The sequence below is a fragment of the Myxine glutinosa genome, chromosome 3, assembly GCF_964187855.1.
Source record: "Myxine glutinosa chromosome 3, kmMyxGlut1.1, whole genome shotgun sequence".
NCBI classification, from domain to species: domain Eukaryota; kingdom Metazoa; phylum Chordata; class Myxini; order Myxiniformes; family Myxinidae; genus Myxine; species Myxine glutinosa.
The window spans coordinates 25,249,639-25,275,486 of NC_136263.1; the positions used below are offsets into that span (position 1 = coordinate 25,249,639).

General features: G+C 46.5%; 1 protein-coding gene across 1 annotated transcript in view; it reads right to left on the minus strand.

Annotated features, from left to right (window-relative positions):
- Positions 1–16,426: 16,426 nt before the first annotated feature.
- PLA2G4F (phospholipase A2 group IVF) overlaps positions 16,427–25,848 on the minus strand; it is a 158,564-nt gene continuing 149,142 nt past the window's right edge. Inside the window, exon 21 of the mRNA XM_078773553.1 lies at positions 16,427–17,475. Coding sequence (XP_078629679.1) covers positions 17,249–17,475 — 227 coding nt within the window. The 3' untranslated portion in view covers positions 16,427–17,248. The remainder of the gene's footprint in view (positions 17,476–25,848) is intronic.

Here is a 25,848-nt window from a genome sequence, read left to right on the forward strand (position 1 = left end):
TCTGTCGCTGAAACTCGTTTTTGCACTGAGAACAAGTGATAACTGGCAAGTGTTGTCTCCCAGGACGGGCAAACTCGTACGATGTCGAAACACAGTTTTACTCTTAGAACGAGTGATATCTGGCATATGGTTGTCAGGACAGGCAAACTTGTATGTGGCCGAAACAGGTTTGTACATCAGAACTAGTGATAACTGGCATGTGGTTTTTACCAGGACGGGCAAACTCACATGTGGCCGAAACTCGTTTTTACACAAATAAACAGCAATAACTGGCAAAACTCGTGCCTCCCAGGACGGGCAAATTAGTATGTCGCTGAAACTCGTTTTTACACTGAGAACGAGTGATAACTGGCACGTGTTGTCTCCCAGGACGGGCAAACTCGTACTTTGTTGAAACACAGTTTTACACTTAGAACAAGTGATAACTGGCACTTGTCGTCTCCAAGGATGGGGAAACTCGGATTTGGACGAAACTCATTTTCACACATAGTCTGAGTGACAACTGGCATGTGGCGTCTTCCAGAATGGGCAAACTCGTACGTTGTCGAAACAAGGTTTTACTAGAAGAACGAATGATAACTGGCACATGGTTGTCAGGATGGGCAAAGTCGTATGTGGCCGAAAGCTGTTTTTCCTCTATAAACGAGTGATAACTGGCACATTGCATTTCCCAGGACGGGCAAACTCATATGTGGTCGAAACTCGTTTTTACACAAATAAACAGTGATAACTGGCAAGTGGTGCCTCCCAGGACAGACAAACTCGTATGTCGCTGAAACTCGGATGTCGCTGAAACTCGTTTTAACACTGAGAATAAGTGATATCTGGCACATGGTTGTCAAGACGGGCAAACTCGTATGTGGCCGAAACGTGTTTTCTCTTTAAACGAGTGATGACTGGCACATTGCGTTTCGCAGGACGGGCAAACTCATATGTGGTCGAAACTCGTTTTTACACAAATAAACAGTGATAACTGGCAAGTGATGCCTCCCAGGACAGACAAACTCGTATGTGGCTGAAACTCGTTTTTACACTGAGAACGAGTGATAACTGGCAAGTGTTGTCTCCCAGGACGGGCAAACGCGTACGATGTCTTCGAACCAGTGATAACTGGTACATGGTTGTCATGACGGGCAAACTTGTATGTGGCCGAAACAGGTTTGTACATGAGAACGAGTGATAACTGGCATGTGGCTTTTCCCAGGACGGGCAAACTCGTACGATGTCTTAGAACGAGTGATAACTGGCACATGGTGTCAGGACGAGCAAACATGTATGTGGCCGAAACTTGTTTTTTTCTTTAAACGAGTCATAACTGGCACATTGCGTTTCCCAGGACGGGCAAACTCATATGTGGCCGAAACAGGCTTGTACTTTAGAACTAGTGATAATTGGCATGTGACATTTCCCAGGACGGGCAAACTCATACGTGGCCGAAACAGGTTTGTACTTTAGAACTAGTGATAATTGGCATGTGACATTTCCCAGGACCGGCAAACTCATATGTGGCCGAAACTCGTTTTTACACAAATAAACAGCAATAACTGGCAAAAGTGGTGCCTTCCAGCACCAGCAAATACGTCTGTCGCTGAAACTCGTTTTTACAATGAGAACGAGTGATAACTGGCAAGTGTTGCCTCCCAGGACGGGCAAACTTGTATGTTGTCGAAACACGGTTTTACTCTTCGAAGGAGTGATAACTGGCACATGTTTGTCAGTACGGGCAAACTTGTATGTGGCCGAAACCTGTTTTTCTCTATATATATTGTTACGGACGCGGCTAGGATGTTGATTGGCCGAGCGGATGGCCGCCGCGCCCGAACAGTTACCCTGACTAACCCGATTCCTGGACGATGGCCAAAATCGCGCCACAGATATTCAATAGGGAAAAGACAAAAGCGAAGGATGTGAAGAAGAAGAACACCAAAGCAAAAGGGTGGAAATACGAATATAATTTATTACTATTTACAGTTTACACAATCAAAGAAACCAAGGAGGAAAGATAATAAAATAAAATAGAAAGAGGGACGGACCAGAAGGACACAGTGCAAAGTCCTACCTTATCTATAGCAGTCTTAATTAACCCGGGGACAGAACAAACAAAACAAACTCATGTACACAAGAAGGATGGAATCGTTGGAATGAATGCTGGAAGGAGGAATGGGAAGGTTCAGCTGGGGCAGATGGTTCGGGCTTGATCCCGCACGGGACGTCGGGCTGGACCTCGACGGCCACCGATGCCACCGCAATCTGGTTCCCGCGGGGTAACGGGTCGAAGCTGCCTGGTGGAGTCAACGCTGCTTGTGGAGCCAAAGCTGCTGGTTCTCTGGCTCACCTCAGGACGCGTCTCCCTTCTTTCCCCGAGGGCTCGTCCCGACTCATCTGCCGTCTCTGGCGCAACTCTTAGAAATCTGAACTCATCTGCCGTCTCTGGCGCAACTCTTTCTTGGAACCTCTCTGGCGCAACTCTTTCTTGGAACCTCTGTCGCAACTCTTTCTTGGAACCTTTGGCGCAACTCTTTCTTGGAACCTCTCTGGCGCAACTCTTTCTTGGAACCTCTGGCGCAACTCTTTCTTGGAACCTTTGGCACAACTCTTTCTTGGAACCTTTGGCGCAACTCTTGTAATTGACCTCTCCCTCTCTTGCTTAGTCCAACAACAACCTCTCGGCTTTCGCGCGCACGCTTTATAGCGCCTCAGGCGATCAAGCCGCTGGTGTCCAGGACACGCCCATCGGTCAGCTCGCCTCGGCCCTGATTGGTCGGCATGGCCCTCTGGCTCCGCCCTTGATGACGATGGGCGGGCACGCCCTTCTTCCCCGAGCTGACCAAGCCGTAATGGCGGCAAATGCAGTTGGCAGTAGAGGTTTTGGGAATGGGAATGAAAGGGGATCTATCTATTTGAATTCGGTGCAATGGAGTATTGATTAATGGAAGACAAAGCCTTAACCTAATACACAGAATAAGGAAATAAACTACTGAACAGGGATATATGGTGTCCTTCGTGTATGCTTTATGGAATTAACTACGGGAACGCCCTTTGACCTTTATACAACACTGGAGTAAGGAGGGCGATATTTTACAACAATTTACACAACAACAACAAAAAAAAAAAACCATTCTCATATCCACAACACTGCACCCTCCTCCTCTTAGGCACGTCCCAGGCCTCTTACCTTAACTTTTAGTGTGGCACGTAGGTGTAGTTCCCTCTACATTTAACCTGACCCTGAGTGCGACAGTTTTAAAACACAAATAAATATGTCCCGCTGCTCCATTGCACCCTACCTAACAGACTCACGCCCACAGCTAACCGAATTGCGGAATGGTCTTCAAACTATACATTGACGGTGGGGAGCATTATTTACAATGACGTTACTTTATTTACAAAACGCATCCCAGGACCTGTGATTGTTCTTTTGGGGGGGGAGACAGTCTGCCCTGCATCGATGCACCATGAAAGCACCCAAAAACGCACCAAAGCACCCTCAAGCACCAATCGGTGCACAGTCATCACTGTTCATGAATAAAAATAACCAAACAACCCCTAACCCTGCTGGTGGTCTCTTGCTCTTCGGCTCCCTCTGCTGGCTATTTGCTTTCTTCCAGTTGTTGTCATCTTCTTTGCTGGTGGCCTATTTGTATTAAAATAAAATGCACCCAACGTGTCCATTTCTTTTATTTATGGCCCACAGGGGGGCCGACTATGTATGGTTCACCTGTGGGGCATCGGTGCCCTGTGGCCAAGGTCCGCCAGCAAGATCTCGGGCCCTCATGGCCGGTTCCAGCAGAGGGGCCATGCCCCAACCCATGGGGTCCATAAGTGGTGCTAAGCCACAGACATGTGGTCCATAATGTGGTGCATCGATGCAGACAGCTGGTTCTGGGAGTTCCGGGTGCACAATGGCGGACTAACGCACGCTCCCCTCGGCGCCCAGTGGCGCACAGGTCCTCATGTGGGAGACAAAGGGGGGAAAAGTCAGATGAGCGGGGGGTAAGGTCACAAGGGTACACATCAAACAAGGCAATGCAAGGCGAAGTGCGTACGGAGAGCGAAGTGAGAAAGCTTGTCCCTACCGTACGTCACCCCCCCCCCCCTGTCACCTACTCTACCCTTGCCCTTACCCCATATTTACAAAATCTACACATTACAAATTCGTCGCTAATGTCACGTCTTCCCCATATTTCCCCTATACCAAATTCGTCTCCACAATCCCTCTATCCAAAATTTGCCATCACCCAATTCATCATCAATCCTCATAAGGAGGAAGAGATGGAAAATCAAGCACAATGTCACACCCACGTCATGATGCGTCTCACATCCCAAAGATTTGCATCAAAATAATAAAAACAACCATGGCATGGTGCGGAGTACGTCACCTCAGGTGAGTGGATGTAGATGGTGCGAGGAGATTCTTAATCCTAACTATCCTCTAAATGACATTAACACACTTTACACTACCCGGGGTCTTTCCCTGCCAATCCATTGGCCAACTTACACTATGGGTTCTAAAAACCAATTCCCATTGACCAAACTGTGGTGCTTCATCAATTTGGGGTCTCACTCCCCCGATTCATCTCCCGGTGCCCTTGCACAATTTCCAGGCTGGGTCGTGCAGCTCTCCCAGCAGGTCTACCCACCTGCACACCTCCACCACTGTAGTTGCCACCCGAGCTTACCTAGCTCCTCACCCTAACCTATCTAATTGGGGAAGGCCCCTCCTGGCTCTGTCACCCCTCGGTGCCCTCTGGCACTGGGCTACCCGGGTCCGTCCTCCGGATCCTCGGGCCCCATCCACAACAACTCTACCGGCTCCCAGAGCCCACCTGCGGCCTCACCTGGCCGACATCCTCACAGTGGTGGAGTGCCCAAACCAACTACACACACTAACAGGCTACACGCCCAGCCATTTCCACGTCACTAATGCACCCATCCAAACACCATTCTTCCACCACGCACCACAGATGCCAATATCCAACCACAATTTACCTGTACCCTCTACCTAACAATTACACTACCCTCCCCGGGTATTCGTGATGGGGGTCCATTCTTCCCCCATTCACACCTTCGCACCATCCACTCCACTCCACAGTTTCCCCCATACTCACTCCACGACCATCCATTCCCATACTCCATATATTCCACACAACCATTCTCCCTACACCTGTCCAGTTGCACACCTGTGCAATCACACCTTTTAACCACACACACGGCATCATCTGAACTACCTGTTGCCCTGCTAACTTAGTGCTCCCCGTCTTCCCTTTAAACTAAGCACATACCACGTCATTATCATCCACACTAATCTACCACTACAGGTATCATTGTCACTACCTAACCTTAACGTTACCTAAGGTCATCTTCTCTAGATCCCTATCATTATATCCTAACCCTCCCGGGCTAGTTTTCACTGCCATAAACCCCATAACACTAGTGCTCCTTTGCCCCCGTTGTGAGAGATGGCAAAGTTGCCATCCCACCACATCGGGCCTCTTTCACTACCAATTTTGCACACCAAATTCCAGCCAATCAAAAATTTGCCAATCACTACCAATCATCTGCCAATCATCACTCTGCCAATCCTTTGCCAATCATCAAATTTTGTTTTTCTAATTTCGGGTCCAAAACACTATCCTCTTCATCACAGTCTACTCACTAGTGCCTCTCGGTGCGCCAATTCACTTCTACAGCCCATCTTCGCAAAGCCGAGCAATGAATGCGGGTTGCTTGGTGCCGGCGGTTGGATACGTCCGGCATTCGGTGCAGGGAAGGACGCTTACCCGGGCCGAGATCCCACGCACCATCTCGGCACAGAGCCGTCCAATGGCCCGATCTCGACCTGCCGGAACGCCTCAACAAAAAGGGGTCGCCATGACGACCCTTCCTATCGGGCTGCCCGCTCCGCCCAGTGGAGCACGGACGCGGCCGTTCAAAGCGCAGCCCGGTGTGGATCCCGCACGGCGGTTCTTTCGAAACCGCCGCGGATCCCCGCGGCACGCAAAGCTGCCCGGCGCGCACCGAAGGCCCGATTCGGCTATACGTCGCTCTAACCGCTAACCCGGTTAGCGTCGATGCTCCATTCGCAGGCTCACACCCCGCAGCCCGTTCCTTGCTCATACATCCAGCTGTCTCCATGCTCTTTGTCATTGCACGTTCCCTGACACACCCAGGTACACTCATTCCGCTTACAGACTGGGTTACACACCTGACCACCGCACACCTTTGCACACACTCATCGTTCGCACACCTCACCAAAACACCTCTTCGCGCCCCCTCCTTGGTCACCTCCTCTGTGACAACCACAGGTGTGCTCTCACTTGCACAGCCAATCACGTGCCTCACTACCAATTCCAGTGTGCATTCCAATACGCGCTCTACCATTCCAGGTGCGCATCCTTCCATTCCAGGTGTACATCCTCTCTCACCTGCCACAACCAACTCACGCTCCGTGTCACTCTCACTACTCTCACCTCCACACTTGGTCGCGCACTCACCCTTACTTTTGACAGCGCACTCTTTCCTCATGCACCCATCCGTTACACACCTTTCTCGCGCACACTCTTGCGCACACTCTCCCGTTACACCCTCTGTAACACTCACCACGGGTGTGCATTCTCCCTTACTCTTGACAGCGCACTCTTTCCCCATGCACCCGTCCGTTACACACCTTTCTCGTGCATCCTCTTGCGCACACTCTCCCGTTACTTCCTCCGTAACACTCACCACAGGCGTGCATGCTTCCGTTACATCCCTCGTAACACTCCCTATGACGCACTTCCATGTGCTCCCTCGGACACGCACTATGACCAACTCACTCTCGACAGCACACTCACTCCTCGGCGCGCACTTTTTCCTCACACACCCCAGAGTCGGACATTCTCGCACACCTCCTCCTTCGCACTCCATACCTGTCACACCATTCACCAACGGCCTCTCACGAACACCCGGGTCCACATCAACCCCCAAGCCGACTGAAGCTCCCCTCACATCATATACATTTCCACGTATATCGCCACTCACCTTGGCACCTCGTCTCCGCACCTCCTTCGCCACCTGCAAACTCTTTATTTGGTTAGCGAGCACACCATCACGATTTGAGCACCGACCTTGTACATATTCCATCACTTCCTCCTTTATCTCCCTCTTAGTTTCCCTCCGTCTCTTCTTAATTTCACTCACCCCCTCTTCCACTTCCTCTAACTTTTGCTTCACCTCTTTTATTTCCCGGTGCGTCTCCTCAATTTCGTCCTCTAAGGCTACCTTGACCGTTTCTATGTGCGTCCTCACCTCCCGGTCCTTCGTCTCCATTACTTCTGTCACCTCGTCCAACCTCGTTGTCAGTCCCTCACGTACCATCTGACATTCCCTCTTCGTCGCTATCAAGTCGTTTTTTAGTTCTTTTTGTGTCGCCTTTAACCCTCCTAGTACCGCAGTGTTCTTTTGTTCCTGCTCCACTAACTCCGTCTGTCCCACCGTCAGCTGTTCCACCTACTGCGTCAGGTCCTCTATGCCCCCCCTGTAACCTAGCCGTATTATTCCTCACCTCTTTCTCCATATGCTTCTCACCTCGCTTTACCTCCTCGCGTACCCCCTAGACCTCCTCGCGTACCCCCGAGACCTCCTCGCTTACACCTCGTCGTATTTCCTCCTTCATCTCCTCAATCTCTTTAGTAGATGCCGCCCTCATTTGTTCTAATTCATCCCTCTGAGCATCCAATTTGGTTTCTACCCCGATTTTCACCTCCTCTATCTGCTCTCCCATTTGTTTAATTTCCCGGGCCGATTGCTCCCCTATTTCCCGCAATTTGTTTTCCATCTTGTTTTCTAACCCCGTTAACCCATTCTTTACCTCTTTTATCCCGTTGTCTAACCCCTCAAATTTATTGTCTAATCCCTTAAAATTATTGTCTAACCTCTCAAAATTATTGTCTAACCCCTCAAATTTGCTGTCTATCTTCCCAATTTGGGCACTGGTACCCCTCGCTTCGTCCCTCATTAACCCCATTTGGCCCTCCAATCGCTCACCCTGAGCATCCATCTGGTTCCCCAATTGCTGACTATTAGCCCTCATCTCGTCCCTCTGCAGGTTGAGGGACGCCTGCATTTGCGTCATAAATTGCTCCACGAGGGCCTGCATTTGGACCACCCCCATTGGTGCAGCGGGCGCGGCTACCGCGCGCTCGTGTGAGGCGCCTTTTTGCGCGCCTGAAACCTCGTGCGTGAGGGCGCCATTTTGCGCGCCTGAAACCTCGTGCGCGAGGGCGCCATTTTGCACGCCTGAAACCTCCTCAACAACATTGCCATTGTTCTCCTCCTCCCTTTCCTCCACATACATTTCCCCGAGGTCCTGGGTCGATTCTACCCCGTCTATCTCTCCCACCGGCATCCCGTCGCCTTGACCAGCCATGGCGCGACTTTCAAATTTAGGATTTTATAAAATACAATTTTTGGGCCACTCGTAATTTGAGCGCGCTAAGCGCTTCAGGTCCGAATCCCACTCCTGACACCACTTGTTAGGGACGCGGTTAGGATGTTGATTGGCCGAGCGGATGGCCGCCGCGCCCGAACAGTTACCCCGACTAACCCGATTCCTGGACGTTGGCCAAAATCGCGCCACAGATATTCAATAGGGAAAAGACAAAAGTGAAGGATGTGAAGAAGAAGAACACCAAAGCAAAAGGGTGGAAATACGAATATAATTTATTACTATTTACACAATCAAAGAAACCAAGGAGGAGGAAAGATAATAAAATAAAATAGAAAGAGGGACGGACCAGAAGGACACAGTGCAAATTCCTAGCTTACCTATAGCAGTCTTAATTAACCCAGGGACAGAACAAACAAAACAAACTCACGTACACAAGAAGGATGGAATCGTTGGAATGAATGCTGGAAGGAGGAATGGGAAGGTTCAGCTGGGGCAGATGGTTCGGGCTTGATCCCGCCCGGGACGTCGGGCTGGACCTCGACGGCCACTGATGCCACCGCAATCTGGTTCCCGCGGGGTAACGGATCGAAGCTGCCTGGTGGAGTCAACGCTGCTTGTGGAACCAAAGCTGCTGGTTCTCTGGCTCACCTCAGGACGCGTCTCCCTTCTTTCCCCGAGGGCTCGTCCCGACTCGTCTGCCATCTCTGGCGCAACTCTTAGAACTCTGAACTCATCTGCCGTCTCTGGCGCAACTCTTTCTTGGAACCTCTCTGGCGCAACTCTTTCTTGGAACCTCTGGCACAACTCTTTCTTGGAACCTTTGGCGCAACTCTTTCTTGGAACCTCTCTGGCGCAACTCTTTCTTGGAACCTCTGGCGCAACTCTTTCTTGGAACCTTTGGCGCAACTCTTTCTTGGAACCTTTGGCGCAACTCTTGTAATTGACCTCTCCTTCTCTTGCTTAGTCCAACAACAACCTCTCGGCTTTCGCGCGCGCGCTTTATAGCGCCTCAGGCGATCAAGCCGCTGGTGTCCAGGACACGCCCATCGGTCAGCTCGCCTCGGCCCTGATTGGTCGGCAATGGCCCCTATGGCTCCGCCCTTGATGACGATGGGCGGGCATGCCCTTCTTCCCCGAGCTGACCACGCCGTAATGGCGGCAAATGTAGTTGGCAGTAGAGGTTTTGGGAATGGGAATGAAAGGGGATCTATCTATTTGAATTCGGTGTAATGGAGTATTGATTAATGGAAGACAAAGCCTTAACCTAATACACAGAATAAGGAAATAAACTACTGAACAGGGATATATGGTGTCCTTCGTGTATGCTTTATGGAATTAACTACGGGAACGCCCTTTGACCTTTATACAACACTGGAGTAAGGAGGGCGATATTTTACAACAATTTACACAACAACAACAAAAAAAAAAACCATTCTCATATCCACAACAATATATACATAAGTGATAACTGGCACATTGCGTTTCCCAGGACGGGCAAACTCATATGTGGCCTAAACTCGTTTTTGCACTGAGAAGGAGTGATAACTGGCACATGGTTGTCAGGACGGGCAAACTTGTATGTGGCCGAAACCTGTATTTCTCTTTAAAAGAGTGATACCTGGCAAATTGCGTTTCCCAGGACGGGCAAACTCATACGTGGCCTAAATTCGTTTTTGCTCTGAGAAGGAGTGATAACTGGCACATGGTTGTCAGGAAGGGCAAACTTGTATGTGGCCGAAACCTGTATTTCTCTTTAAAAGAGTGATAACTGGCATATTGCGTTTCCCGTGATGGGCAAACGCATATGTGGCCTAAACTCGTTTTTGCACTGAGAAGGACTGATAACTGACACATGGTTGTCAGGACGAGCAAACTTGTATGTGGCCGAAACCTGTATTTCTCTTTAAAAGAGTGATAACTGTCACATTGTGTTTCCAAGGACGGGCAAACTCCTATGTGGCCGAAACAGGTTTGCTCATGAGAACTAGTGTTATGGATTCGGCCCTAATTATGGTTGTTATTGTTGTCATTGTTGGTTCTAGATATTATGCTTATTGTGGCTTAAGGGAAAGGGTTATTGTGGTTAAAAGGTTTAAAAGCGCTGCTGGCAAAATGTGGCCGGAAATCCGGATCGTGACCGGAAGAAGTGGAGCGAAGAAGAAGAGGCGGGAGGAGATCGTGGAGAGACGTTTTGGTTGAAGCTCCGGACCGATTGGTGGAGCGTACAGGGTGAGTGGACCCTGCGTCCTTGAAAGGAAGTTTGGGCGATAGGAGATATCGCCGGAGTGCTGTGGAGCCTGTGTCGTCGGGTATCCTCATTGAGGTTCCGGAGTATCCTTGCCTCAAAGCCCGGGTTCGAGTGAAAGCCGTCCGCCATCTTTGCCACGCGCGCAACCTGCAGTGAACAGGTTTTCGTTGCCTCGGCCGGGCATTATTCCCCGGTGGGTTGCCGGGGACAGCTGTGCAAGAAAGGGGCTTTTGAGGATTATACGGAGACTCGTTGATTGAACCGCAAACGTGTACGTTGGAGCGCGTCTTTGGGATGTTTCCCATTCCACCGCCATTGTGCTGGGTGTGGATCACGTGACCTGGGGGTTGCTTCAATCGTCCACGCCTCAATTGATTGTGATCGGACATTGATCCAACTATCGCTGGAGCGAATCGACCTCGCCTTGGACGGGTACAGAGACATTGGTGGAGTACTGTGAGTTTGGGTTAAAGGACGAGATAAGGTGGTACCATCTTTAAAATAGTGATTGTAGGGCGAATTGTTATTATTATTTGTGTCGTGATTCCGGTGTGATTTATAATATATTATGGTTTGTTCATAACCCTTGGTGTGGTTTCATCAATTGATTTGATTGATTTCAACCAAGGATAACATATCTTTCTGCCGGGGACCCTCTCGGGGTTCGGAGGTTTACCGAGACCAGGGGATAGGGGAGGACCCCGTAACACTAGTGATAACTGGCATGTGGCATTTCCCAGGACGGGCAAACTCAGATGTGGCCGAAACTCGTTTTTACACTGAGAAGGAGTGATAACTGGCACATTGCGTTTCCAAGGCCGGGCAAACTCAAATGTGACTGAAACAGGTTTGTACATGAAACTAGTGATAACTGGAAAGTGGCGTTTCCAGGACGGGCAAACTCATATGTGGCCGAAACAGGTTTGCACATTAGAACTATTGATAACTGGCATGTGGCACTACCCAGGACGGGCAAACTCATATGTGGCCAAAACAGGTTTGCACATTACAACGAGTGATAACTGGCATGTGGCATTTCCAAGGACGTGCAAACTCATATGTGGCCGAAACTCGTTTTTACACAAATAAACAGCAATAACTGGCGAAAGTTGTGCCTCCCAGCACCGGCAAATTCGTCTTTCGCTGAAACTCGTTTTTACACTGAGAACTAGTGTTAACTGGCAAGTGTTGTCTCCCAGGACGGGCAAACTCACAGGTTGTCGAAACACGGTTTTACTCTTCGAAGGAGTGATAACTGGCACATGGTTGTCGGAGCAGGCAAACTTGTATGTGGCCGAAACTTGTATTTCTCTTTAAACGAGTGATAACTAGCACATTGCGTTTCCCAGGACGGACAAACTCATACGTAGCCGAATCTCGATTTTGCACAAATAAGCAGTAATAACTGGCAAAACTTGTGCCTCCAAGGATGGGCAAATTCGTCTGTCGCTGAAACTCGTTTTTATACTGAGGAGTGAAAACTGGCAAGTGTTGTCAGGACAGGCAAACTCATATGTTGCTGAAACTCATTTTTACACAAATAAAAAGTAATAACTGGCGAAAGTGGTGCCTTCTCGGACGGGCAAATTCGTATTTCGCTGAAACTCGTTTTAACACTGAGAATGAGTGACAACTGACTGGCAAGTGTTGTCAGGACAGGCAAACTCATATGTTGCTGAAACTCATTTTTACACAAATAAAAAGTAATAACTGGTGAAAGTGGTGCCTCCCAGGATGGGCAAATTCATATGTGGCTGATACTAGTTTTTGAACTGAGAACGAGTGATAACTGGCACATGGTTGTCAGGACGGGTAAACTCGTCTGCGATCGAAACCCGTTTTTGCACAAATAAACAGTGATAAAAACTGGCAAGTGGTGCTTCCCATGACAGGCAAACTCGGATGTGGCTGAAACTCGTTTTTATGCTGAGAACAAGTGATAACTGGCAAGTGTTGTCTCCCAAGACGGGCAAACTCGTACGATGTCGAAACACAGTTTTACTCTTAGAACGAGTGATATCTGGCATATGGTTGTCAGGACAGGCAAACTTGTATGTGGCCGAAACAGGTTTGTACATCAGAACTAGTGATAACTGGCATGTGGTTTTTACCAGGACGGGCAAACTCACATGTGGCCGAAACTCGTTTTTACACAAAAAAGAGAGGAATAACTGGCAAAAGTGGTGCCTCCCAGGAAGGGCAAATTCGCATGTCGCTGAAACTCGTTTTTACACTGAGAACGAGTGTTAACTGGCAAGTGTTGTCTCACAGGACGGGTAAACTTGTATGTGGCCGAAACCTGTTTTTCTCTTTAAACGAGTGATAACTTGCACATTGCGTTTCCCAGGACGGGCAAACTCATATGTGGCTGAAACTCGTTTTTGCTCTGAGGACTGATTACTGCCACATGGTTGTCACGACGGGCAAACTTGTATGTGGCTGAAACAGGTTTGTACATGAGAACTAATGATAACTGGCATGTGGTGTTTCCCAGGACGGGCAAACTCATACGTGGCCGAAACTCGTTTTTACACAAATAAACAGTAATAACTGGCAAAAGTGGTGCCCCCCCAAGACGGGCAAATTTGTATGTCGCTGAAACTCGTTTTTGCACTGAGGAGTGATAACTGGCAAGTGGCATCGCTCAAGACGGGCAAACTTGTGTGCGATCGAAACCCGTTTTTGCACAAATAAACAGTAATAACTAGCAAAAATGGTGCCTCTCAGGATGTGCAAATTCGTATGTCGCTGAAACTCGTTTTTACATTGAGAAAGAGTGATAACTGGCACATTGCGTTTACAAGGATGGGCAAACTCATATGTGGCCGAAACTCGTTTTTACACAAATAAAAAGTAATAACTGGCGAAAGTGGTGCCGCCCAGGATGGGCAAATTCGCATTTCGCTGAAACTCGTTTTAACACTGAGAACGAGTGATAACTGGCAAGTGTTGTCTCTCAGTACGGGCAAACTCGTACGTTGTCGAAACATGGTTTTACTCTGAGAAGGAGTGATAACTGGCACATGGTTGTCAGTGCAAACTTGTATGTGGCCGAAACCTGTTTTTCTCCTTAAACGACTGATAACTTGCACATTGCGTTTCCAAGGACGGGCAAACTCATACGTGTCCGAAACTCGTTTTTACACAAATAAACAGCAATGACTGGCAAAAGTGGTGCCACCCAGGATGGGCAAATTCGTATGTGGCTGAAACTAGTTTTTGCACTGAGAACGAGTGATACCTGGCACATGCTTGCCAGTACGGGTAAACCCGTCTGCGATCGTAACCCGTTTTTGCATAAATAAAGAATGATAACTGGCAAGTGGTGCTTCCCATGACAGGCAAACTCGTATGTGGCTGAAACTCGTTTTTACACATCATACGATAGATAACTGGCATGTGGAGTCTCCCAAAACGGGAAGCTCGTATTTGGCCAAAACTCCTTTTTACACTTTGAACGAGTGATAACTGGCACATGGTTGTCAGGACGGGCAAACTCGTATATGGCCGAAACCTGTTTTTCCTCTTTAAGCAAGTGATAACTGGCACATTGCGTTTACAAGGATGGGCAAACTCATATGTGGCCGAAACTCGTTTTTACACAAATAAAAAGTAATAACTGGCGAAAGTGGTGCCGCCCAGGATGGGCAAATTCGCATTTCGCTGAAACTCGTTTTAACACTGAGAACGAGTGATAACTGGCAAGTGTTGTCTCTCAGTACGGGCAAACTCGTACGTTGTCGAAACATGGTTTTACTCTTCAAAGGAGAGACAACTGGCACATGGTTGTCATGACGGGCAAACTCGTATGTGGCCGAAACTTGTTTTTCTCTCTAAACAAGTGACAACTAGCACATTGCGTTTCCCAGGATGGGCAAACTCATATGTGGCCGAAACATATTTTTTACATTAGAACTAGTGATAACTGGCATGTGGCGTAACCCGTTTCCCAGTACGGGCAAACTCATATGTGGCGAAACTCGTTTTTCCACAAATAAACAGTAATAACTTGCAAAAGTAGTGGCTCCTGGACGGACAAATTTGTATGTCCCTGAAACTCGTTTTTACACTGAGAATGAGTGATAACTGGCAAGTGTTATCTCCCAGGACGGGCAAACTCGTACGTTGTCGAAACATGGTTTTACTCTGAGAACGAGTGATAACTAGCACATGGTTGTCTGGACGGGCAAACTTGAATGTGGCCGAAACATGTAACTGGCACATTGCATTTCCCATGACAGGCAAACTCATATGTGGCCGAAACTTTTCTTGTCTTTGCGCTTGGAATGCGTGATAACTTACACTTGGTCTCTCAGGATGTGAAAAGTCTTGTGTGACCAAAACTCCTTTTTGCACCAACGAGTGATAAATGGCACATATCGTTTCCCAGGATGGGCAAACTCGTATGTGGCCGAAACTCGTTTTTAACTGTTGTGTTCTTCAATTTTAGCTTGATTACAAAGCGGATGCGGACAAGATTTGCATTTTGAGATTATTTCTGGTTTTAATTGCATTTGTAGATTAATTGTACAATAGTTTATACGAAGATTGTGAACTTTGTTTAATCGTGTCATTACTCCACGCACACCAAGTGAAAAACAGGGTTAATAAGTAACTGGTTAATGTAATTTTGCCCATCCTGGGATATTATAATAATTATAATAAGTAATAAGTAATTGGCCCAAAAACGCTCACAAAATCCACCCATAACTTTGCCCTCAACATCGACGGTATCCCAGTATCCACCTCCCCTCTCATCCGGAATCTTGGCGTCATCTTTGACCAAACCCTCTCCTTCGACAAATACACTAAACAGATCACAAAGTCAGCCTTCTTTCACCTGAAAAACATTGCCCGTCTCCGCTCATCCCTCTCCTCCACGGCTGCAGAAACCCTCATCCACGCCTTCATCACCTCCCGTCTGGACTACTGCAATAGCCTCCTCTATGGTTCACACTCAAAAATCACCAATAAACTCCAATACATTCAGAACTCCGCTGCCCGTCTACTCACCCATTCCCGGACCCGTGACCACATCACCCCCGTCCTTTACAAGCTTCACTGGCTCCCCATCCCCCAGAGAATCCAGACAAAATCCTCCTCTTGACATACAAAGCCCTCCATAACCTGGCCCCATCCTACCTGGCTGACCACCTCTCCAGACACACTCCCACCCGCAACCTCCGCTCTGCTGGTACCAACCTCCTGACCCCCTCCATCTGGACCAAATTCAGATCCTTGGGGGACAGGGCCTTCTCCATCGCTGCTCCCACCCTCTGGAACTCACTACCTCACACCATCAGAGACTCCTCCTCACTCACCACATTCAAAACATCACTAAAGACCCACCTGTTCAACACTGCATTCAACATTCAACCCACAGCATTTAACCCCTGACTATCTCTTCTCCTTCTCCCTCCTTTTGCTTTAAATATTTCCCTATTGATTCTTGTCTTTTTGCAATTGTTGTTTTCATGTATTGTTATGCATTATGTTTTCCACTCTGTCAAAGCGCCTTTGGGCTTCTTGAAAAGCGCTATACAAAATAAATGAATTATTATTATTATTATAATGTCCGTCCGTCTGTCTGTAAATGGCAGCTTATTATTGAGGAACAATTTATTTCAATTGAATGTTATAAATTTTAACACAAATCGAATGGGAACATGAATCGGAAAACAAACCTGCCGTTTTTACGTTACTTTGTTTCCGACTTCGTCCCAATCACACATGCAGAGAGGAGCGAGACAATATCTTTCCTCCGTTTACCCACCTGGAATCAAACAAAATTGAAAATCATCCCAAACAGGAAACTTACTGTTTTTAAGGATGTCACAAAGGACACAAACATCAGGCATGAATAACTAATCTATAGTGTTAAATAGGGTGGTTGTGTAATAGACGCTGCGTCAACGGCAGTAAAACACTGAATTAATATATTTGTACAACATTTTTAACAATCTTTATTTTATTTAAATTGAATTATATGCTTGAATGCTGTACAACACAAATCGCTGTCTTGTCACTTCCAAACCCCTTCCATTTAGCAGTACTTGGTCATGTTAAATAAGGTGGTATATAAGCATGATGAATACAACTGCTTCAAACTCCCAGAATCTTTTAAACAATGGTTGAAATAAGTATTTTATTTATATTGAAATATATACTGAACACTGCACAGGGTATCATGTTCTATTAACTCTCTAGTTTTTCTTTTTTGGGGGCATAAATAATAAATAAATAATAAATAAATAATTTCGATTTCATAATCTTCAAGCAAGAATTACTCAAAGACAACAAGGTTTCTCACAATATCATAATGTGAAATAACGTTTTACCACAACCAGCTCAAATCAAAGGACATATTCCTCAAGGGAAATCAGGTAGACTGTCCAAAGTAGTAACTTTTGAATCGAGTCGACAGGTACGCAAAGCACTCTGGGTAAATTCTCAATCATAATGGATGCAAAGTTTGACCATGGCCCCAAAATTAACCTGCCCTGTCATTGGATGAGTTTGATTAGTGCTCGTCATGAAGGCCTGCAGGACTTGAATGGTGTCCTATTCTGTTTTCATACTCCATTATCAGCCCAGCTTTTGTGCTGGGCATGATTCCATGCCTTGGCGAGAGCCTTGTGAATGAGTGCAGCATTGTTGAGGACATTGTATCGTGCAAGTTGGACCAGGCGATCAAATTCACGTTCTGTATAACGGAAGTCAAGCGTGCTGTATGGTGAGCAGCGCACAAACACTTTGAAGTCACCATCTTCCTGTTCAATCTTCGTCCTCCGAGGAACACCTGCTCACACACAATGCCTGTTGTCAAAAATTAAATGAAAGAAATTTGAACAATGAAGCTCAATTCCAAAATCACTTTACTGAATATTTATATATATATATATATATATATATATATAATATATATATTTATTGTTATATATATATTGTTATATATATATATATTGTTATATATATATTGTTATATATATATTGTTATATATATATATTGTTATATATATATTGTTATATATATATTGTTATATATATATATATATATATATATATATATATATATGTATATATATATATATTGTTATATATATATATATATATATATATATATATATATATGTATATATATATATATTGTTATATATATATATATATATATATATATATATATATATATATATATATATATATATATATATATAATATATATATATATATATATATGTATTGTTATATATATTGTTATATATATTGTTATATATATTGTTATAGATAAATTGTTATATATATATTGTTATATATATATATTGTTATATATATATATAACACCAAAGAAGAACTCTGCCCTTAAGGTATCCCATCCAGCTATGCTTAATGGCGGTTCACCACTGATGGTATGAAATCGCAAAGTGACTGGTATATAACCGAAAGGTTTTCAGAGTCATAAGTGTATGCAGTACTCACTGCGTTGCCCTGATGAGCCCCAAAAGGGCGAAACCAGGTCGGTAACTGTGAGTTTTACATACACTTATGACAGTATCTGAACTAAGATCAAAATTCTGCTCTGTCAAAGGGTTCTCTTGAGAGCTTGACAGGCAGAGCGTATGTACATGGCAGTGACGTCATTACTTGCGCTCATTGAAAGCTGGAGAACTGCACATATATTTGGATGGATATATATATATATATATATATATATATATATATATATATATATATATATATATATATACTGAAACGCAAAAGAAACTTACCACCTTTGAAACCTTTAAATATCAACAATAACACTGCGTGTAGTAAATGTGTGAACTTATTTGTGGACAATAGTGTCCTCACTGTCAGACAAAACGGTCACGGATTGTCACTTGAACCTTCAATGGTCACTTCATAGCACAGCTGTTGAACAGCCGTTTTGACTGTCAGTGATTAGCCAAGAGGTACGGGATGATTTTAATGATCTGCACGTGATGTCTTGATATTGGCTTTAAAAAGGCCAGTGCAAAATGGGCATTTTGACCGAAAAATTTGACCATTTTGACCAACTTCAAAAAGACCGAAAACACAAAAGAAACTTACCACCTTTGAAACCTTTAAATATCAACAATAACACTGCGTATAGTAAATGTGTGAACTTATTTGTGGACAATAGTGTCCTCACTGTCAGACAAACGGTCACGGATGGTCACTTGAACCTTCAATGGTCACTTCATAGCACAGCTGTTGAACAGCCGTTTTGACTGTCAGTGATTAGCCAAGGGGTACGGGATGATTTTAATGAGCTGCACGTGATGTCTTGATATTGGCTTTAAAAAGGCCAGTGCAAAATGGGCATTTCAATCAACATGCCACGATTGTCAAGGGATCAACGGCAGCGTGCCCTGGGCATGCTGCAAGGTGGACTGAGCTACCGTGAGGTGGCACGTTGCCTTGGCTGTTCACACCAGACGATATCGGCCCTGGTTTGACAGAGACACCCTCCACAACTCTGCAGATGACAGACCTCGATCAGGGAGGCCAAGAGTCACCACTGCAAGGCAGGACAGGCAGATGGTCTGAAGTCACCTGCGGGATCGATTCCGTCCAGCATCCCGCACTGCGGCAGAAACTCCGGGGCGTGCAAACCCACGGATCTCCAATGATACTGCACGAAGACGACTGCATGACTATGGTCTGACTGCCAGAAGACCATACAGAGGCCCCGTGATGATGGTTGCCCATCGCCGCAACCGTCAGAGATGGTGCCAGCAGCATCAGCGGTGGACCTTGGCGCAGTGGAACGAGGTCGCTTTCAGTGATGAGTCAAGGTTCTGTGTGGACAGTCCTGATGGGCGTGAGCCGTGAGTGTGTCTGGAGAAGAACTGGCAAGCGATATGCCGATTGTTGCGTGCGTCAAGCCAACAGGTGGGGTGGCCCAAGTGTGATGGTGTGGGCAGCCATATCAGGCCGGTACAGGACGCCACTGGTGGTTGTGGATGGGAATCTTAACGCCCAGCGGTATGTGGATAACATCCTGCGACCTCATCTGCTGCCATTCCTGCTAGACCACCCAGAACTGAGAACCTTTCAGCATGACAACGCTCGTCCCCATGCTGCTCGCTTTACCACTGCATTTCTCCAAGGCGAGAACATCAACACCATGCAGTGGCCTGCGCTCTCCCTTGACCTGAATCCCATAGAGCACCTGTGGGATGAGCTTGGGAGACGCGTAGTTGGCAGGGCCAGGACACGGGCAGAGCTGCTTCAGACATTGAGGACTGAGTGGGACAGAATCCAGCAGCAATCCATCCAAAGACTGGTAGGCAGTATACGCCGACGATGCACTGCCTGTATCCAAAACAATGGTGGCCATACACGCTATTGAAAGGGGACTGACATTGCACCCTGTGCTGTTCTGTACTGTAGAACAAACTGATGAGATGGTGTATCTTGGTCAAAAACTTGACATGTCATCAATAAAATGCCAATGTTTCAATTAGCAATTGTTGGTTTGTTTTATTTTGAACTGTTACAATTTTATTACATTTCAAACAAGTGGTAAATTTCTTTTGCATTTTCGGTCTTTTTGAAGTTGGTCAAAATGGTCAAAATGGTCAAATTTTTCGGTCAAAATGCCCATTTTGCACTGGCCTTTTTAAAGCCAATATCAAGACATCACGTGCAGCTCATTAAAATCATCCCATACCCCTTGGCTAATCACTGACAGTCAAAACGGCTGTTCAGCAGCTGTGCTATGAAGTGACCATTGAAGGTTCAAGTGACTATCCGTGACCGTTTTGTCTGACAGTGAGGACACTATTGTCCACAAATAAGTTCACACATTTACTATACGCAGTGTTATTGTTGATATTTAAAGGTTTCAAAGGTGGTAAGTTTCTTTTGTGTTTTCGGTCTTTTTGAAGTTGGTCAAAATGGTCAAATTTTTGGGTCAAAATGCCCATTTTGCACTGGCCTTTTTAAAGCCAATATCAAGACATCACGTGCAGCTCATTAAAATCATCCCGTACCCCTTGGCTAATCACTGACAGTCAAAACAGCTGTTCAACAGCTGTGCTATGAAGTGACCATTGAAGGTTCAAGTGACCATCCGTGACCGTTTTGTCTGACAGCGAGGACACTATTGTCCACAAATAAGTTCACACATTTACTACACGCAGTGTTATTGTTGATATTAGTGTTATTGTTGATATTTAAAGGTTTCAAAGGTGGTAAGTTTCTTTTGCGTTTCAGTATATATATATATATATATATATATATATATAGTATATATATATATATATATAATATATATATTATATATATAATATATATATATATATATATATATTGTATATATATATATATATATATATATATATATATATATACAGTCACGTGAAAAAGTAAGTACACCCCATGTGAAACAAGAACATTGTTTTATGTGATGTGACAAGAACATATATATATATATATATATAATATAGTATATATGTATAGTATATATATATAGTATATATATATATATATATATGTATATATATATATATATATATGTATATATATATATATATATATATGTATATATATATATATATATATATATGTATGTATATATATATATATATTATATATATATATATATATATATATATATATATATATATATATATATATATATGTATATATATATATATTATATATATATAATATATATATATATATATATATATATATATATGTATATATATATATATTATATATATATATATATAAATATATATATATATATATATATGTATATATATTGTTATGGTTTTTAGAACCTTCACTAGTAAATTTAGTAAATGTTTCCCTTATAAATGATCCCCTGTAAATATCCCCATCAATTGGCTTTGTTAAAGATCGCACCCTAGTTAGTCCATGTACAACACGGGGCGAACCATAGGACCTCTCCGTAGTTATTTCATTTTTATGTGTTTCAGTTAAGGATCTGTTCCCAATAGTTGAATCTGCATTGCATTAATCAAATAAGATAGGCCCCATTCCGTCCATTTTGCGCTCTCCCTCTCCAAATTGCGGTACTTCGTTTGCCAGCAGCGTTTGCCGCCGTTGCATTGGCTGTTTTACTGGCACCACGCCACCATAAGCCATGCGGTCAAGCTGAGGAAGAAGGGGGCTGGGCCACAAGAACAAGGTCTGGCACGTCGACTCATCAACGGAGGTGGAGCCAGCGAGCTCTTGCCGGCCAACCAGCGCCGAGGTGAGCCAACCGGTAGGAGCCAGCGACTTGATTCCAACACGGACAATAAAATCGGCTGCAAGGGACAGCTTCAGAGAATCGGGTGAGAAGGTACAGAGGGAGTTGAGGGAGAAGACATGATCCGGCAGATGAGTGAGGTACCCGACGAGGATACAGAGCATTGTAAGGAGGAGAGTGGGTCCGTTTGACGGCGACAATCCCGCGCTTCATTCGCATTGTCCGACCGCGTGAGATACGAAACCAGAAGCTGCTGCTGGCTGTTCACTTCCAGCCCGGAGCGTGGACCTGGAGCAGACCTCAATGCTGTGCCTCTGCCCGAACCTTCCAGCCCTGCTGTCCCACCTGGACCTTCTCCCTCTTCCAGTCATTCCTGCCTGCTATTCCCCTTTCGTGTAAGTCCATGTGTTCTGTCCTGGGCGTTGATAATTAAGACTGTTTAAGGCTGCCTTGTGTATCTTCTTCTTCTTCTTCTGTATATTGCTTTCGTTTCTTCTTTGGTTTTGGTTTTGTACATAATTAATAAATGTCTGTTATTTATTACCCTTTTGGTTTCATTCTCCCCCGATCGCTTTACTCCCTTCTTCCCATTGAGTACCTGTGCACGATTCGGCCAACGCGCAGAATCGGGTTAGTCAATTGCTAACGGCTCGAATCGCAGATTGCTAAACCACTCGGCAAATACCATCTTGTCCGTGGTTCGAGCGGTACTTGTCTCCCTGCTTTGCGGAGGGATTGGTAAAGGTATTCGGGAGAACACCTTGACCAATAACCCTGACCAATCTCACCCCGCAAAGGAGTGTTATAAGTACCAGGACTAGAGACGGCCAGCTTAACAGGCCAAGGGGATTAACCCCCCCTTGCTAAGGGGATTGCCGTCTCTGAGATCCGTAACAATTGGTGTCAGGAGTGGGATTTGGACCCGAACCAAATTTTTGAAACATCTTTAAAATTTGGTCAAAATTTTGAGCGGCCGAAATTTTATTTAAGATCCCAAATTAAAGTCGTGCCATGGATGATCAGGGCGGTCGGATGCCGGTGGCAGAGATAGAAAAGGGAGTACAGTCGATCCAGGACCCCAGGGAGGCAGTGGGAGTAATGCGGGAGGAAAGCAAAGAAGGTGCGGTAACGGGGGTTGCAGGCACACAAAATGGCGGCCTCCCGTACATGACGGCGATAGCCGGGCCCGCAGTGCCAATGGACTGGGGCCTTTTTATGATGCATTTCAGTGCATCTATGAAGGGTGACAGTAAGGGATTGGATGCAATGATGGCTAACCAGGGAATCGACATGGGAAAAATGAGGCACGAAGCAAGGTACAACCCGGATGGATTTAAGGAGCAAATAAATGCCATGATGAAAAGAATAGAGAAGGACATTGACCGCAGATCGGGCGGAAAGGTTGCGGGGGTACGCGATGAGGTAGCGCGGTGTGAGAAGCGCTGGAAAAGCGAGTTGGAGCAAGGCGCAGGTAACTGGACCGGGGTAGAAATCGCGACCCGGGGTATGGGGAAGCCGGCGACCACCGAAGTAGAGAATTTTATTTTATTAGAACAGGCGGCCATCGAGGAAAAAGCAATTAAAAGCAAAGAAATAGTGGAAATTGGGATTGGAGAGACGGACTTGGTAGAGCAACAGCGGGAGGAAAAGATGGAAAATGTGCAAAGTCCGTGCTCACATCACGATGCTGTGCTTAATAACCCCAATGAAAGTTTGCAGGTGTTGGAGCGAAGAGGAAGAAGCGCCCAGGTGAGTCGGCCTGTATATTGTGCGGAGAGATTTTGCAGGAGGATGTTTGGCGCAAAAAGAATTTTCGCGCGCTTGGGGTCGCGACGGCACCCGGGCGTTGGTGGAGGGTCCCTTGTGAGTTGTGCGAGTGGAAATGGCGCGCTTGTGAGGAAAAAGTGTGCATCGGAGAGTGAGTGTGTGACAGAGTATGGGAGTGATACCGGGTGCGAGAGCGAATGCATGTCAGAGGGTATGTGCGAAACCGAGTGTACGGAGTACGTACCGGGAGAGTGTGTGCAAGAGTTGGCGCGAGAGTGTGCGGTGATGATTGGGTGTGCAGAAGAGTGCACACCCGTGGTGAGTGGTACGGAGTATGTACCGGGAGAGGGTGCGCAAGAAGGTGCGCGAGAAAGTTGTGTAACAGAGGAGTGCATGATAACAGAGTGTGCTGTCGAGAGTGAGAATGAATGTACGACAGAGTACGGGAGTGAATGCACAACAGAGTGTGGTGGAGAGAGCGACACGGAGAGTGAGCTGGTTTTGGCGCGTGTGTGGGAGGGCACGTCGGAGCGCGTGATGGGGAGTGTTACAGGGGATGTAACCGGAGAGTGTGCGCAAGAATTGGCGCGAGAGTGTACGGTGATGATTGGGTGTGCAGAAGAGTGCACACCCGTGGTGAGTGTTACGGGCGACGTAACGGGGGAATATGGTGTGAAACGGAGTGTGTGAGTGATGAATGCGATACAGAGTGTGGAAGTGGGAGTGAGTGTGGAAGTGGGAGTGAGTGCGACCAGGAGAGTGAGATGGATGGAGAGAGTGTGCGAGAACGCACACTTGAGTTGGTTGTGGCGCGTGTGCGGGAGGGCACATCGGAGCGCGTGAGTGGTTGGATGCAAGAGTGCACCCCCATGAGTGGTACGGAGTACGTACCAAGGGAGAGTGCGCAAGACGGTGCGTGAGGAGGTGTGTTAAGGAAGTGTGCGAATGACGAGTGTGCGCAAGAAGGTGCGCGAGAGGAGTGGTGTGTAACAGGGAGTGCGGTGGTGGAATGGACGGAGTGTGTGGAATGCATGAGAGGCGCTGAGACGCCGGGTTTTGTGAGTATGAAAGGGGTCACGTGTGGATGTGAGCATGTACGGGGAGCATCGACGTTAAACGGGATAGCGTTCAGACCGACGTATAGCCGACGCGAGCTCCCGGTCCGTGCCGGGCTTTGTGTATTGCAGGAGCCGGCGGGGATCGGTGATGCGTCGCTCCTCTTCGGAGCGTCGTGCACGATTCGGGCCAGGCCCCGCCCCGCATGGTCGAGTCCGCGCTTTGCCGGGCAAGGTGACCGGTCCGGTTCGAGGGGAGGTAGGAAGGGTCGGAGCGGCGCCCCCTTGTGGTGGCGGCATTCCACCCGGGCAAGCCTGGGCCATCGGGCAGGAGACCGAAAGGCCCCGCGCCGGGATGGTGCTTTAAACCTTGGCCCAACCAAACCTCCTCCCCTGAACCGAATGCCGGACGGACCCAACCTGCAGGCGACCAAACCACCCGAATTCATTGCGCGGCTTTGCGAAGACGAGCTTTGGAAATGTCATGACGTACCGAGAGGCTCAGATATAGCGGACTGTGAGGATGATAGTGTTTTGATTCGAAATTGGGAATAGTGAATAGGATTGGCAAATTGGATTGGCAAATTTGATGGGTAAAACTGATTGGCAGTGATGATTGGCAAATTTGATTGGCAAAAATTGGATGGGCAAAATTGATAATGGGAGATGCCCGATGTGGAGGGATGGCATCTCTGCAATCCCTCCCATCCCCGGGCACATGAGCAGTAGTTTATGGGGTTTTGGCTGTGCAAACTAGCCTGGGAGGGTTAGGATAAATTGATAGGAATTTAGAGAAAAAGGACAATAGGTAACTGTAGGGTTAAGTAGCGACATTGTACCTGTAGAGGGGACGTAGCAGATTAGAGGATTATAATGACGTGGGAGTGCCTAGTATAAGGGAAGACGGGGGGCGTGAGTTTCAGAAGGGAGTAGTCAGCTTAGATGATGCAGTGTATGATTGAGTAATTGTGATTGTGAGTTGTATTGAATGAATGAGCCTGGGAGGAAAGACGAGCGCACGTGCCACCAGGTGTACAGGTGACACCAGGTGTGTGGGCACAGGTGTGCGAGCAAAGCATAGGTGAATGGAGAATGGGTGAATGGA